This window comes from Oryzias latipes, chromosome 16 (assembly GCF_053564925.1).
Source record: "Oryzias latipes strain Hd-rR chromosome 16, Olatipes_Hd-rR_3.1".
NCBI lineage: Eukaryota > Metazoa > Chordata > Actinopteri > Beloniformes > Adrianichthyidae > Oryzias > Oryzias latipes.
This window is the reverse complement of record NC_136252.1, coordinates 22,788,152-22,802,943: the sequence shown is the minus strand read 5'-3', so window position 1 is coordinate 22,802,943 and position 14,792 is coordinate 22,788,152. Positions and strand designations below refer to the sequence as shown.

At 39.0% G+C, this 14,792-nt stretch overlaps 1 protein-coding gene and 1 long non-coding RNA gene across 2 annotated transcripts; one reads left to right on the top strand and one right to left on the bottom strand.

Moving 5' to 3' along the window:
* Positions 1-12,887, bottom strand: cacng7b (calcium channel, voltage-dependent, gamma subunit 7b). Its single transcript, XM_004077939.5, has 6 exons — positions 12,648-12,887; positions 8,311-8,506; positions 7,916-8,002; positions 7,427-7,567; positions 3,307-3,452; positions 1-2,804 (listed from the first exon to the last, which is right to left on the bottom strand). The coding sequence occupies exons 2-6, from the start codon at positions 8,504-8,506 to the stop codon at positions 2,349-2,351; spliced, it is 1,026 nt and encodes a 341-aa protein (XP_004077987.1). The 5' UTR covers positions 12,648-12,887; the 3' UTR covers positions 1-2,348.
* Positions 7,960-8,520, top strand: LOC110016681 (uncharacterized). The gene is made up of 3 exons (XR_002874892.2): positions 7,960-8,099; positions 8,198-8,259; positions 8,384-8,520. It is a non-coding gene; the product is annotated as an uncharacterized LOC110016681 (long non-coding RNA).
* Positions 12,888-14,792: the final 1,905 nt, after the last annotated feature.

Genomic DNA, 14,792 nt, shown 5'->3' with positions numbered 1-14,792 from the left:
TCACATTTAAAGTTTTATTAATATAAAGTGAGTTACAGATGTTAAAACCTCATTACAATTTCAACTATTACTCCAGCAGCAGTCTAACCAAAACATTTCAAAGCACTTAGTTGACCTTTTTTGCGATTAACAAAAAAGTCTTCATTGAAAAAAAGGAAAACGAGGCTTTCTGCAAAAACAAGCACAGCCACACCCTTTTGAAGAACTGCATAAAAGCACAGAGGGAGATTATATTTCTCCAGGAGAAGATGCATCTATGTTGACCACATTTCAAGCAATCTAAAGGTTAACAAAGCCTAATTTAAACTACTTATTTTGAACACCTTCAGCAGCAGCTGTAGTCAAAGTGGCCATGAGCAAGGCACATGACTCCCAAACTAACAGCATAGTCATCAGCAGGATGCAGAAACATTAGGCTTCAAATTAAATGAAAAGCTGCAGACTCGCTTTCAAAAACTTTGTGATATAGGAGAAATAGTCAATTTTCCATCCACACACACAGTGTTCCTGTACCCCGCCCTCCCCCACTTGGAGAGGGTCAGCAGGTTAACTTCCTTCAGAGGTTAATGTTTTGACACTTCCCTGAAAAATGTCCATTACACATACAATACTTCCATCACCTTCAAAATAAAACATTGGTGTGCATATGCGTTGAGTCTTGCTGTGTATTTCATGATAACATGTGGTATCAAACAGCTATTCCACTTAAGTTTTAAGCTACTAGAGTATCACAATACATATTTTAATACATCCAGTAGGAATAATCCATGTGGCAGACTATGCCCCAAACAAGTCATTTTATTTGTGAATCCAATTTACCTGAGAAAATATTAAGCTATTTACTTACTGAAGGAAACTTTTTTTTGAACTGATCCACAATGCAAACTGTTTTAAAAGTACAATATAGCATAAACGTAAAGCCTTGATTGCTAAAAATGCTGTGTTCAATGAAAAATTTCTGTGTTTGGTATTTTAGTTTCGGATTTTTCATACTGGTCGTTGAGGATAAGTCAGTGAACTTGTATTGTGCTGCTCAGACTGCATTGTAACATCACATTGTATTAATACAAGTTAAATCACAAAAAAAGCAGACCATAATTGAGGAAAAAAAATGCACATTTGTGTAACAGAAGCCTTTTTATGCAGTATATGAAAAAAAAAAGATATTTAAGTATTTTTATTTTTTTAGCATTAGGTTGCTTAAGAATTTTCCTGAACAGTCTTTTCCTTTCGTGGGATTTACTGTGTCTGACATTCCTTATCTTTTTAATAAATATAAATCTGAATAGAGAACAGTCTTTGCAATATCCTCTGCTCTGTCAGGTCTGGAACACAGTGCAGGTCACAGAAGAAGGAAGCGTGCTTGATAAACATCCAGCCAGGCCAACAGCAGGTAAAGAGTCAATGCAGGGTAGTGGCCAGTAGAGGGCGCCAGATCCCCATTGCAATAATGCGTTTGTTCCTCGTTAAAAACCTGCGTATCCAGAGGGTGCAGTGCGCCCTTCTTGTTGACTCTTACTGAGTCAGATATTATGTTGATTTGTGCCGAAGTTTCATTCAAAATTCACAACTGTATTCCAGTGAATGCAAGAGTTCATGTGAAGGTATGTACAAGAAGTCTAAAAGTGGTGTTTTAAAGGTAGAAAATAACCTTAACGTTCTTCCATATCTTCACTTTCTACAAAAAAGAGCAACATTCGTAGACTGCACAGTGTCAATTAATAATGGAGCTGATGGTGATTTATAGAAATAATAATATTTTTTTAGTAGGATGTTTATCATTAAGAGCCTATATAGATTTATCATAACTTTAAAGAAAACAAAAATAATTTTTTTCATATTATTTGTTAAAAACATACAGGGTCCATGAACCAGCATGAATTATGTCTGAGGAAAATATAGTATGTGCAGTCTCACATTTTCAACATCTTTGAATTATACATTTACAAGTGCATACAAATTTCAGCTGCACTGCAGTATGTTGGTGTTCTACTGCAGCCTCTTGCGCTCGCTGCTGTTTCTCCTCTGTCACTCATTCCAGCCTCTAATGTCTTTCTAGGAAAAACTTCTCTCTCATTCTGCACCACGGCGCAAATGTTTTTTTCACCCCACACCTCCCATTTGGTTTTATTCCACCACAGTTTGCGTGAGAAATCTTTAAGTTTGTGAAACATTTTCTTTTCCGCTTGGTTCTCGTTAAAACATGTTCCACAGCTACGTTTTGTCGATGTGTGACTCCCTCTTTCCCCACTTCAGCATAATGTGTGATCCAAAGATCAGTGCTTTTCCAACTCTAAGTGAGGAACAAATGATGATGAAGAGTCACTTTTCTTTAAAGCTTTTGCTGCTTAACAGGGGGAGGCGCTCATACGCATGTGCGTGTGATAATGAGGGGGAGGTATGGGCGAAGGGGGCATGGTCATTGGAAGAGCTTGGCCCTGGGGGTGCGAGGACAGTGACCTGGGCAGGGTTTGTGTGGAGGGGTAGCCGGCAGATTGCGGGTGCATCTGGTAGCTCCCTGGAGAGGAAGACGCAGAGGGTGGGCTGACCCGAGCGCCTGCCTGGAGGGTGCTTTTTGGCTGCTTTGGCAATGTTTGGTTGAGCTGGATAGAGATGTCGCTGGAGGCCTCCGAGGTGCTGCGGCCTCTCTTTGGTGGGGGCCAAGATGACTCTGGGTGGAGGTACTGGCCACTATAGTCGCTACTCTCAGACAGACGTGGACGGTAGATTGCAGGGTGGGGACGGTACATCTCTTCTTCAGCGTAGCGCTTCATGAAAAGGTATACTGACAGCACGCCGGCGCCCTGAGAGAATATAAAAAAAATAATCATAGGAGAAGCTGTTTTAGAAGAGGAGAACCGAATAGGACAAATTAGTAACAAAAACAATGCTAAATGAAAAAGGTCTTAGAAGAAACATGTGTGCTAGCACTAAATTTAAGCACATAAGTTCATAGATGAAAAAACAATTGGCTGGATTCTCAGGTAAGAGTTTGAACTAGAGAAGAAACTGTAGGAGACAGTTAGGTTGGAATAGTCTGCTGCGGCAGAGTAACCGCAGTGCTGCTGCTGGTGCTGCTGATGAGGATGAGAGAGAAGTAGTTGCAGGAAAGAAAGGGAGGTGAGCAAAGAACTCACAGAAGACTGCATTGCATCCAGAAAAGACTTCATTTATGAGTAAAGTTGCTCCCAAAGCTTGAAGTTTTACTTCTGAACCCCAAGAATACTGATCACAACAGCCAAACCCATCAAGCATTAAATGTACCGCAGATATTGAAATCCTCACACACACACGGCCGACACCAACCTCTTTGAGTAAGAAGGAAGAGGCAGCGAAGGCAAAAGACCAGCCGTAGTGGTAATTGAAGAACTGCTCGGGCTCTCTGGGCCGGTTCATCACCTCGTCATTAATGCTGGAGATGTAGAGCACCAGACCCACCACCAGACTGAGGCCTGCATGCAGCACATTAACGATGACAGAGAGACAGAAAAGAAGACAGAGTCAGATACAAGCCCACTCATTATGTAGCCGTCCAGTGACTGCACCAGCGTAGCCAGAGAACAGAGATGTACGCAGTGACCATGAAAAGCAATTAGCTTCCAAAATGCTAACAATGATAAAGTGGTAGGAGAGGAAGAGGGGGTGTTACACAGCAGTGAAGTGGATTTACAGGGATGACTTCACTTCTGTTTATACAAAAAATTACAATTGAAATTCTGAAATCCAAACTGCTGTCAAAAAATTTAACATTTGCATTTGATGAGCTTGCAATGCCTGTAACCCTATCCATCCTCTTCAATATGTTTTTTACCTAAAAAGAAAATGGATTTCAATTTAGATTTTAGAAAATTACAAATTAATATCAGTCTGAAATTAGAAACATTACACATTTTGCACCTTAAAATTTATTTTTTGGTGAATAAACAGTGGGTTTCTATTATAATATCACTCATTAAAACCATGTGCATTGCTTTAGCAGGTTGCTGTGTACAGTATTTAAAGATAATTTAAAAATGGATCATTTGGACAGTAAAATGTCACAGCCAAAGTGTGTTCTATTTGTGTGTTCCAAAAACAAATTCAATTTCTTTCAAACAAAATTTGTTTTCTTAAGTACATTAAATCCAAAATTAGGAAAATTAGTGACATCATAATCTGGCCTAATACTTTAAGTGCTTTATTGTGACTGCAGTCACAGAGTAAATGCATCGGTTATGACTGGACACAGTGATCCACTAAAAACATTTGAAGTCACTGAATTCAGTTGTAAGTAACTACTTTAAACCAGATACTTTATTTTATCCAAAGGCAGCAGAATTAAAATCTCACTCATCACTTCATTTTTTCTCATTATGTTAACTAGCTACGTAGCTCAGGTGGCGCATTTATTATGTTTCACTTTAAATGAATGCTGTCTAACAGGAAAACCGGGATCAAAGGGTAGCCTGCGGATTTCCATTTAAATTAAGAAACGTTTTACAAATCCCAAGAGCCATTTGTTATGTTTTACACAGACTAAATTACTTGGATTTGTCAGATGGTCTCAAAGAAACATGACTAGTGAGAGGCAAAGCAGATATCATAGCACAGTTGTAGTGCTGATCAGACAGCAAATACAGATGCCTCGTGTTTGGGCGATTAGGGAATGAAGAAGTTTGGATGGATTTGTCTGTGTGAGAATTTAAACAGGTTTTTGTTACACTTAGATGACAGATCTTGTTGCACCACATGACAGAGCCTTCAGCAAATCTAATCAAAACTAGCTAAGGGTTCCACAGCAGAGGTGGAATAGGTGTAAAACTGAATAGTAAGGTAGAAACGGCTGGTGCTTGACATTAAAATCACCCGGGTTTGAAAATTAAGTGTGGTTAATAAAAAAATATTACCTCTGTAATTTTATTGTGAAGTACTTTTTAAAAACAAATTTGCTGGAAAGGTTGAGACATTCCAAAAAAAAAAAAAAAAGGATTTTCCAATAATAACCTGCAGGGTCTAACACAGGACTCCAACCCTGGTCTAATAGATTAAGACGATTGGCAGAGGTACCTATGAGTGCTACTGCTGATGTAAAAACACAAATAAAATCTTAATGGAGTTAAACTTAACTGAAATAAAAAGTAAAATAGCGGAAAAGTAAAATAAAATAAAAACAAAACAAAGGAGTATCTCATTTACATTTGGAGAAAATTTAAATTGGGGTCAAAGTATCAAAACCATTTCATAAATTGCTGTTCTGATCATAATTTTAATGTTTGCTCCAAAAAACTTTAAGTTGGCCTTTAAGCGAAGCAACTTTAAAACTGATGCTCGCTGGTGAGTCAGGAATTGTGGTGGGACTGATAAGAGCTCATGCATTGGTGGCAATGTCTGCCATGAAAGGACAGGAAGGACTTACATTACCTCTGCAATAACCCTTTCCCTCTCAGTGGGAAATTGCAAACAGCAGCAGCAAAAAATAAGAAAATATTGAAGGAGTCTGGATAAAACGCAGAACATAAAAGCTAAGAGTGGGAACCACAGCTGGATGAATGAAGCTTTAAAGCTCTAAGGTGTCTCTGCAGGAAAACGTGTCTTGTCCCCAATGGAAATTTTACTACAACAACATTAGAAAATGCAACTTGAAGCCACTTTTGATAACTTCATATAAATTGTTTGTAGATAATTTTCACACATCTAAAGAAAAAGAAAAGGAAATAAGCAAAAGTAACTTTTTTTTGCAGATCCCGCTCAAATGTCTGTTTTTCAACAGCAAAAGTACAGGAAAAAAAACCAGTGTCAACCTGGCAAACTAGTGCAATACAGCAAAATTGCAGCAGAGAGTGACACTTTGCAGAAAGGATGGATACAGTATCTTTTAAATAAATTAAACTGAAAATGCATTTAATACATGTCTGACACTATAGTGTCATTACATATTTTTCATTACAAGTAAAAGATTGAAAGGGAAAAAAACTGTTTTTGACAGGTTTTCATCATCCCCTAAGACTAAAAAAGTTTTAAAAGTGTTGCTGAAAACTCCCAAAGCTCAATGCTGAGACTAGTCTGAAGTCACAGCATTTCTGACTCAAGGATGACTCAACTCTAAGTCACAGACTCGAGACCCCATCTCTATTTTTAAGAGTGAAAGATGGTCAACTAGACCAAAACATGCAACATGCATGCATTTATCTTACAGCCTGATCTAAAAGCTTTTACAATTGATTATAAACAATGTATAGGAAACAAAGTAGTGCAAAAAAATCCCTTCTGTAGGGATGTAAAGATGTTCTTTGCTTTATAAATGCATGGTATACAGCACATGGTTAGCATGATACAAAATAAGATTTAAAAAAAAAAAGCTGCATGCTTTAGAATTTTTTTTGCAGTAACTTTTTACAGAAACAAATGTCTTAAGAGATTATGATCTTACTGCAGCATTTCCAAACCACACTGCTCTTGATCCTGAACCGTATTTCAAATTTTTATTCGTACAAAACTACAGGAACCAATACAAGCCCACATTCAGGTGTCACATGGGGCAAATAGGAGCAAAGGAAGACTGTGGCGAAGACTGTGGCGTGTTTTTATACATGTCGTGTTGAGTAAAGAGAAAGAGAAAAGAAGAAGAATACAGACAGGGAAAGAGGATAACAAGATAACTAAGCAAGCATGAATTGCCGAGCCACACTGAGGCTTTTTATATTAATCTCCTGCTGTAGATTCTGGAACATTAAAGCAGAAATAGGGATGCTCCACCCAAACTACCACTTTCAGATGATTGTGGAGTGTTCAGTGGTGTGTCCTGGGTAAGCCTCACACACCATAACAACATCAATATCTCAGAAACAACACTCAGAATGAAAAAAAGATTGGGGACGTGAGAAAGGAAGAGCGTGTAGTGAGAGCTCCACGCTTACGGCAGTATATCACTGCTGAGCGCTTTGATTGAATTGTGCTATTATATCACTCTATTAGTAACGTTCTTCATAAAATAAAACACCACGACACTTTTAGCACAGGCTATAAAAATTATATAACCTCTGTTACATAAGAATTTGTATTCTGCTACGCCTTTTTTTCGTCAAGTCCCTGCAAATCAGAATCTTAGTTTCAGACTCAGTTTGACGCTCCTCTGAGCTCTGCTTCTGTCTTAGAATTGTGTGGTGAGGCAGAATCTACAGAGCTCCAGTTTGTTCCTGAAAGTTTTACCTCACAGAAGAAATGGGAACATTGCAGCCATCTGCTGCTCAAGAAGCCTTATTGCAACGGTGACGACAAAACCTCCCCTCCTGGTCTGACTGACCTTTTTGTAACCCGAAAAAAGAAAATTGCTCCTGGTTTAAAATTGAATTTTACTCCTCTTAAATTTGAAATTGAGGAAGAATCAAAGTGTAAATTGGGACAAAGAGTAGCTGTGATCAGTTTTTGATTTAGGAATGTGCCTCACCTGAGAGGATGAAGAAAATGCCAGACACAAAGGCCAGAATGGTGCGCTGCGGCCGGATGTGCCCAATGTTGCTGATGACGAAAGCTGTGAAGACGAAGAGCAGCGACACCATCGGGAAAGGAGTGGCTGTTCGAACCATCTCTGTGGGGGAGAATCATCACCTCTTAAAATTAAATAATCAAAACGTCTAGCCCCAAAGAAGAGTTCTGTGCACATTCATATGGGTTAACACAGAATAACTGACACACCGTTGGGATGGCAGTAACGTCAAAAATGTATTTTTTATTTAACTTCCTGATTTGTCCTCATTTGACCTCTTACTCTCATTCTATTTTTGCACCATTTTAACATTTTCATATTAAAAAATAATCAGTATAACTTTACTTATAAAGGGTTTATTGACACCACATTGAAAAATAAATGTTCCCATTTGAGTATTAGATGATCAGTCAGTGTGGAGATGACAGGATCTCTCTATATTTCACTCACTCAGGATGTTTGCTGTGTTTTCAGTGGTGATCTCTATTTCAGGTTCAGTGAAGTACTCTGATGCAACACACCTCCCATTCTCTGATCCTGTGAGAAAACAGAAAATGGAAAATGGTGGGCTTCCTTTTAGGATCAAAGGCAGTGATGCATAAAGAAACATAGGTTTCTGTAGTCCCGCTGCCAGGTAACAATCATGTTTTGTGACAGCTTTAATTCCAGAGGCGACCGTCTCTCTTACTTTCTTCCCTGCCCTTTTCTCACTTTGCTCACTTGTCTTTTCAGTGTCTTTCTGCATACTTGCTTCCGTGCTGTTCTTGAGCATGGAAAACCATTTGGATGAGTCGGTAAGAATCTGCATTAACATGTGAACAAAACTGCTGTTTTACTTGCTGTACCTGCTACAAAGCAAACTCTCCAGAGGCCCGAGTGCAGCGCCATCTTGACCTCCATGCTTTGGTTCTGCTGCAGGATGATTCCTTCCACCACTATGAGCCAGTAGTCTGTGGACACGGCCACCCCCACCAGCAGCAGCCCGCAGGCTCCGAACACAGTCGACAGGATGGTCAGTGCGCGACTGCTGCACGAACTCATCTGGAGGGCAGAATGAGAGTCGCCAGGGGAGAATTGAAATGAAACATTGCAACAGTGGCACAAAATATAAAAGGACAGGGAGGGGAGATTACAGAAGAAAAAGCCAAACTCTTGGAATAGCATGTGACTCAAACACATGGGGCCACTCAGCTACTGGCCATCCTCTTGTCCGGGCTGGTTATTGCTGAAGATGATTGCATGAGAAATTGCTCACAACCAATCGTGTTAAAGGTTGAAGAGTAGCCAGAGACGCAGATGATGACTTCTCCAATGAAGTCAAAGAAGGATTCATAAACCAAAGGATGGGCATGAGTCACACATGGTCTTTCTGTGACTCTTTTGGTCAAATAGGAAGTGCTTTGCTGCACATCCTTCCTGCATGCTGTCTGTGTGCATTTATGAGTCCTGCTGCATGTGTGTATTTGTGTGCCGCTGGCCTCTACTTAATTTGGACCACTGTTCGTTAGCATTAGCTTGACAAGTAATGGAGGACAGAAGTGCGTGGCAAATGCAAAGAAGCTAAATACATGTAGAGTTTAGATTTTAAAGAAAAAAATAGCCAGTACATCAAAAATGGAGGAGCAAATACTATCTGATTCATTTGTTGTCAGCTCTACACTTTCAATTTCCTTTTGCACTAAAATGTTATGCCCTGCTGCATTCTAAATTAGAGGACAAAGACAAAAAAGACATACAGTCGAGTGTGTTTCCCAGCCATTTTTTGCCCTGACATTTTCCTCTGGAGCTGCATAACGGCTAACATACCAAATGAACACAAGATGTAAAGAGACTGAGTCACTAAAGACTCAGTCTGTATGTCGGTTTTTTGTTTACATGGTTTTCCACATACATAGTTTGTGATTTCACTCTATGTTTTATAGGGCTGCACGATATGAGGAAAACTCGCGATATGCGATATTGGTGATTCATATTGCGATTACAATATAATTTGCGGTATATAAACAAATAGCAAAACAACAAAAAACATAATTTCCATTTCACTGCAACAGTTTAAAAATTATACTCCAAATGACCCTTGTCGATGTAGGAGGCAAACATCAAACATAAAAGGGCTCATCTGATTAATCAACAACGTAAACGGGTCCTTCCGATTGGTTAAATGCATAAAGGGATTTATTTCATTTGTTCAATATTTTAAGCTGCCATGAGTTTGTCTTAGCACATTTAAGGTAACCATTTATTGCGATTTTTGACATCTTTTGCGGTATGCATATTGCACAGCTTGATGTTGCGATAACGATAAATTTGCGGTGTATTGTGCAGGCCTAATGTTTTATAACTTCAAATAAAGGATTTTTCTTTGTCACACTCCTGTTAGTAATGTAAAGGGATGCATTTAGCAGCTACAAATGTGCAAACTTGCCTGCCTGTAATGTTGCAGATGTCAGTAGTTGGACTTTTGCATGGAGGCTGTCAAGTTCATAGTACGTCCTGCACACACTGCAACCATTCATGAAAGTAATTTAGAATTGTACCCATAGGAAAATGAATTTAGCGTAAAATTGATTTTTAAAGGAAAAAAAGAACAACCTCTGAGATGCTTTTTTATCTGTCTTGCCTCAAGCCCAAATTTGCTGATGGAGTATAACTCTTACCCCACTCTCTTAGTCTTATAAAAGCTGACAGGAGTGAAATCACTTCTCCACTGACATTAAAGTTTGAGGTGGTGTTTAAAACACTCGTATAAGCATTTCAATGCTGCCCTGGAATTTTTTCATGTGTTTTATTCAGTGTCCTGTGTTTGGGCATTTAACACCAAGTGTGAGGAATGCTAAGCCTTAGAGTGAGGCGATCACATGCAAAATATGATAGAGCACATCATTTTAAACATAAATAATTCATATGAACTTTGTCAAACACCTTCAAACTCATAGTAACAGGAGGAACACTTTATTATTCTGTTTCTGAGAAGGCCTTTGAGGCTTTCTTAAGTGCAGGCTAGAAACTGAGGGAAAAAAACAAAATCTAAGGGAGTTGGTGATATAGACTGCAAAAGAAAAGATGCTAAGAATGGCACAATTGATGAATATAAAAGTGCTCAGATTACAAGACTGGATATTTAAAAGTTTTCAAAATGTTCAAAGAGCTGCATGAAGGTCTGACAGTAAATCACTGCTGTGTACCACACATAAAATATCTGATTTTGCTGAAGGCCGGTTTATAATTCTATAATTCTTGTTTTTAATTTTTAAAGGCTGTTATAATTCTGCCCAGCAAAGTTGCAGGACAGGTTTAAAAGTGTTCAGTCAGTGTGAATAAGCCAAAGAGACACATAAGCCACAAAAAAAAAATTCCACTGACATGGCATAGACTGACTCAAAGCACACATGGTTCAAATAAAGATGACCAGACAGGAGCACTGCTGTGGAATGAACAGTCACACCTTCCAGCAGTTGGCAGATGGGCCAAAGTGCTCAGAAATAAGAGGGAATCAGTAATTTTCTGTAATGAAATGTTTGAATGTTTTCAGCACCACGGACAGCACCTTGAAAGACCACAATATGTGCTTGACTAATAATTACCAACCTAAAGAGCAGTGTTGGCCAAGACTTAACCTTATGTCTTTGCAAAAATAATAGAAGAGAATCAACATTGTGCAATAACGGGAACTATGTACACACAGAAAACTCAAAATACTTTTAAGATAATATTGAACAATAATGTTCCCCATAAAATAAAATAAAAAGTATATTTGTAAAGCAAACATGCAATCTAGTGGCATGCAATGACAAAAGATCATGCTGTCTCAAATACAGATTATAAGCCCATGTCTTTTGTCCCTAACTATAACAACTGTGGTGGCAGTTTCATGATCTGGGCCTCTTCCAACTCATCAGGTTGTCTTAGCATCAGCGGCCTTAAAAACGGACAAAGTAAACAAATGTAATTACCAGGTTCACTCGTCAAGATGCTTTTATATAATCGGGAGTCAGATTCCTCACTAATATTAAACTTCATGAGATCATCTCAGAGATTTTCACATTAAGTATTCAAAGTTTTTCGTTCAAAGTACCAACTTAAAAAAATCAGAAGAACTTCAATTAATAAAACTTTTGAATTAAAAAAAGTTGACTGCAACTTTTATCAAAGCTTTAATGATATCAAGGGGAAATGGACCACTTTACTATTTCTACAATTTATTTACCGCTGTTGATTAAAAAGCAGTGGTGACCAAGAATTGGCAAAGCAGGGATGTAATAGATCGTTCCTCTGTCAGATAAGTGACAATCTTGTTTTATTGCTTTAGTTCTCTCTTTAGTTTGTTATCTAAAAGGCAATTGGGTTAGACAGGAGCCACAGGGCTGACAAAAGGTCTAATCGCTTACAATCTACAGACTGACGTGGCTTTCAGACTGTTAGAAAAATGGGGACACCTAGAAAAGAGGGGAAGTGATGGCAGACAGGAGAGAAAATGTGGATGGGATAACATCCAAGAGCAGGAGGGAGCGGAAGCAAACTGCCAGGAGAAACTTTTTGAGCAGGTAAAGATCTGTGGGAAGATATCCAGTAAACACTGTTTTACCTGTGAATCAAAAGGCTTGTTAAACTAACCAGGCTTCATTGTTTACGCTCGGAGAGAAGACGAAGGATTTCTCACAGAAGACACGAGTTCCTGGGAACTGTTACTCCTCTGCGCAGCCACACTGACAGCCGCAGCGTTTCCACGCAGGAGAAAGAAGTGTTCAGTATCCATTCGGCATTTTCTGTTAGGGAGAACTACTCCCATGTACACAGAGATCTGCATCCTGCTGTGGAAAAGGATGGAAGAGATGATTTACATCCAATCTAACCTCAGTGAGTGGACCGATGGGGGATTCGATGCGCGCTCTGGCACAAGAGCTCCTTCAGAATAAACATACATTAGGAACTTGAGAACGGATGAGACGCACATGAAACAATGAAGTAAAATCTCCCAATGACTGGTCTGTCACGTTAGAGATAAAACCCTCATTTTATTTTTGGATTATGTATTTGTGTGCTTTAACTGCGTTGTCAAATCAACGGATACATTGGCACAACGCGAAGACACGTTACGAATACAGTTTAAAACGAAAGACAGATATGTTATTATAACTATATCACCAAGAAAACCCAGACATTTAGATGGAGCAATACTTACAGTGCCACGCGAGTCGTGCGCACACGATATAGAAGCCAAGAAACCCCGCGCCAGGGAGGCTCGCTGGATTTTAGGTGGCTCTCCCTTCTTCCTTTATTCCCCCTTTCCTTTCTCTTTCCCTCCTATTCCTTTCCTTGCTGCAGCACGTTTATCCTAAAGCCCTCCGACCCATCCTCCAAATCCCTCCTCACTCCCTCTTTCTCTCAGTCTGTCCCAAGCACTGCGGTGGATCATCCAGTGAGCTACTTTGGCTACGGAGAGAGGGAGGGAGAGGAGGAGGAGAAGGGAGAGAGGAGGAGGGGGGGGGCCTTTTCAAAAATATATTTTCATTCCTTTATTAAGATTTTCTTCTGCCAACCAGAAATACTATTATAGTAGTTCAATGTTTTTTTTCTTTAAAATTACATCTCAATAATAAACTTAAAACAGATTATTTTTGGTCAAAATATCAATTAAATCCATCATTTATTTTAAATATGTAGTAAAGGAAGCTGCTTTAATGTTTATTTTGTGTATTAAAAGAAATAAGTGGTCTCCATAAAACTTGTATTGGTAAAAGAAAAGGATGAGCATGTCTAAATAAACTTACTGAACTAAAAATATTATGTGAGGAATTCAAAATGAAACGCTGGAAAGTACACTGAGAGAAAATGTTCTTGTCATGAACTGATGACGTTTCTGCTGCTAGATTTTTGGGGTAGTTTTCAATTTATTTTGCTGGTAGTGTGTTTTCTTCAGTTAACAACAACTTAAGCATGATTTATGCAGGAAGAGGCAAGTCACTCAAGAGATGAACCAAAAAATGAACTAACATTTGAAAAAAAAAAATCCTGTATGAAGAGAATGAGCTGGCAGCAGTCGTGCTAAAAGAAAAACTTTAACTCCAGGTCTAGAAAAAGACACGCATGCATGCATATGCATATTAGCCAAAGAATTTCCATAAAACATGTTAAGCTATTTATCCTTCCCTCCTCCTGCCCCCTCCTACTTTGTCTCCTGTGGTCTGTGTCCGTTTATTCTATTTTTAGCCAACTGGTGAAGGAATCCTGTATTTTTAGTAACGATATCAATAGTCTACAGCACACTCTGACCTCAGGCCATGAGCTAGAGACAGCCAGAGAAGAAGGGGAAGGAGAAAGAGAAGGAGAAAAGAGAGAAGCAGAGGAGGACGAGGACAGAGGAAGTGGAGGCCGTTCTGGAAAAGAGAGATCTCCTCCTGGTGACAGTGGAAGTGATGGAGTGCATGTTCATTTCATGCCAGTGAGCACTGGAGGTTGGCTATCACAGATCATGCAGAGCATGAGTGGGTTAGCAATTAACTCAAGACAAAATAAAAGGTTTTTGGCATAACAAATATTTTTAAAAGTGTCATTTCCTGTCCTTTGGGCAACTATACATCATGTCATGACTGTATAAAAACATAAATGAACCCAAATGTGTTAATTTACTAAAATATCCACAATATTTTACAACAGAACACATCCTGAGGTTATAGTAAAGAATATTTAAATGCAAAAACAGCCTCAAAGGACTGAAAATATGTTTTTATTGGCATAAATATGTGTATTTTTGGATAATATATGTATTTTTAGGGAAAGTTACACTTTTTAGCTGACTCAGCATCACAGCTTGAAGACCATCAATGAAGAATAACCCACGATTTATGCGATTGTGGGTCAAAGGAGGATTACATGATGGCACGACAAACAGATAAAATATTGCTTGGTGTTAAAGGCAGAGCATCAAACATTACAGTTTAGGAGTCAAAGAGCGGAACTGACAGGAGAGACAAGCAGGGAAGAAACAGAGAAAAAGAGAAGGAATTAGGAGGTTGATGAGATTTTAATGTGAAGGTCAACTTGATATAACTCAGGTCTCTATGGAGATATTACTACCATCTTGAGGGGGTGGGGTGCGGGTAGATAGGGCAAGTGGAGGAGGCAGCGAATGCTCGAGAGATGCTTTTGCTGGTTCGACAACTAAAGTCCCGCAGCAAACAGAGGGGTCAGCATGTTTTTCGCCTGTGTGAGCGTGCGCACATGCTGGAGGTCCACACTTTCCTTACTTTTTTTTGTGAGGATGAGAATGTGTGAAAATGAAGGAGTGACAGGGAGGTGTGGGGGAGACAACAAAAGAAAAAGTTGT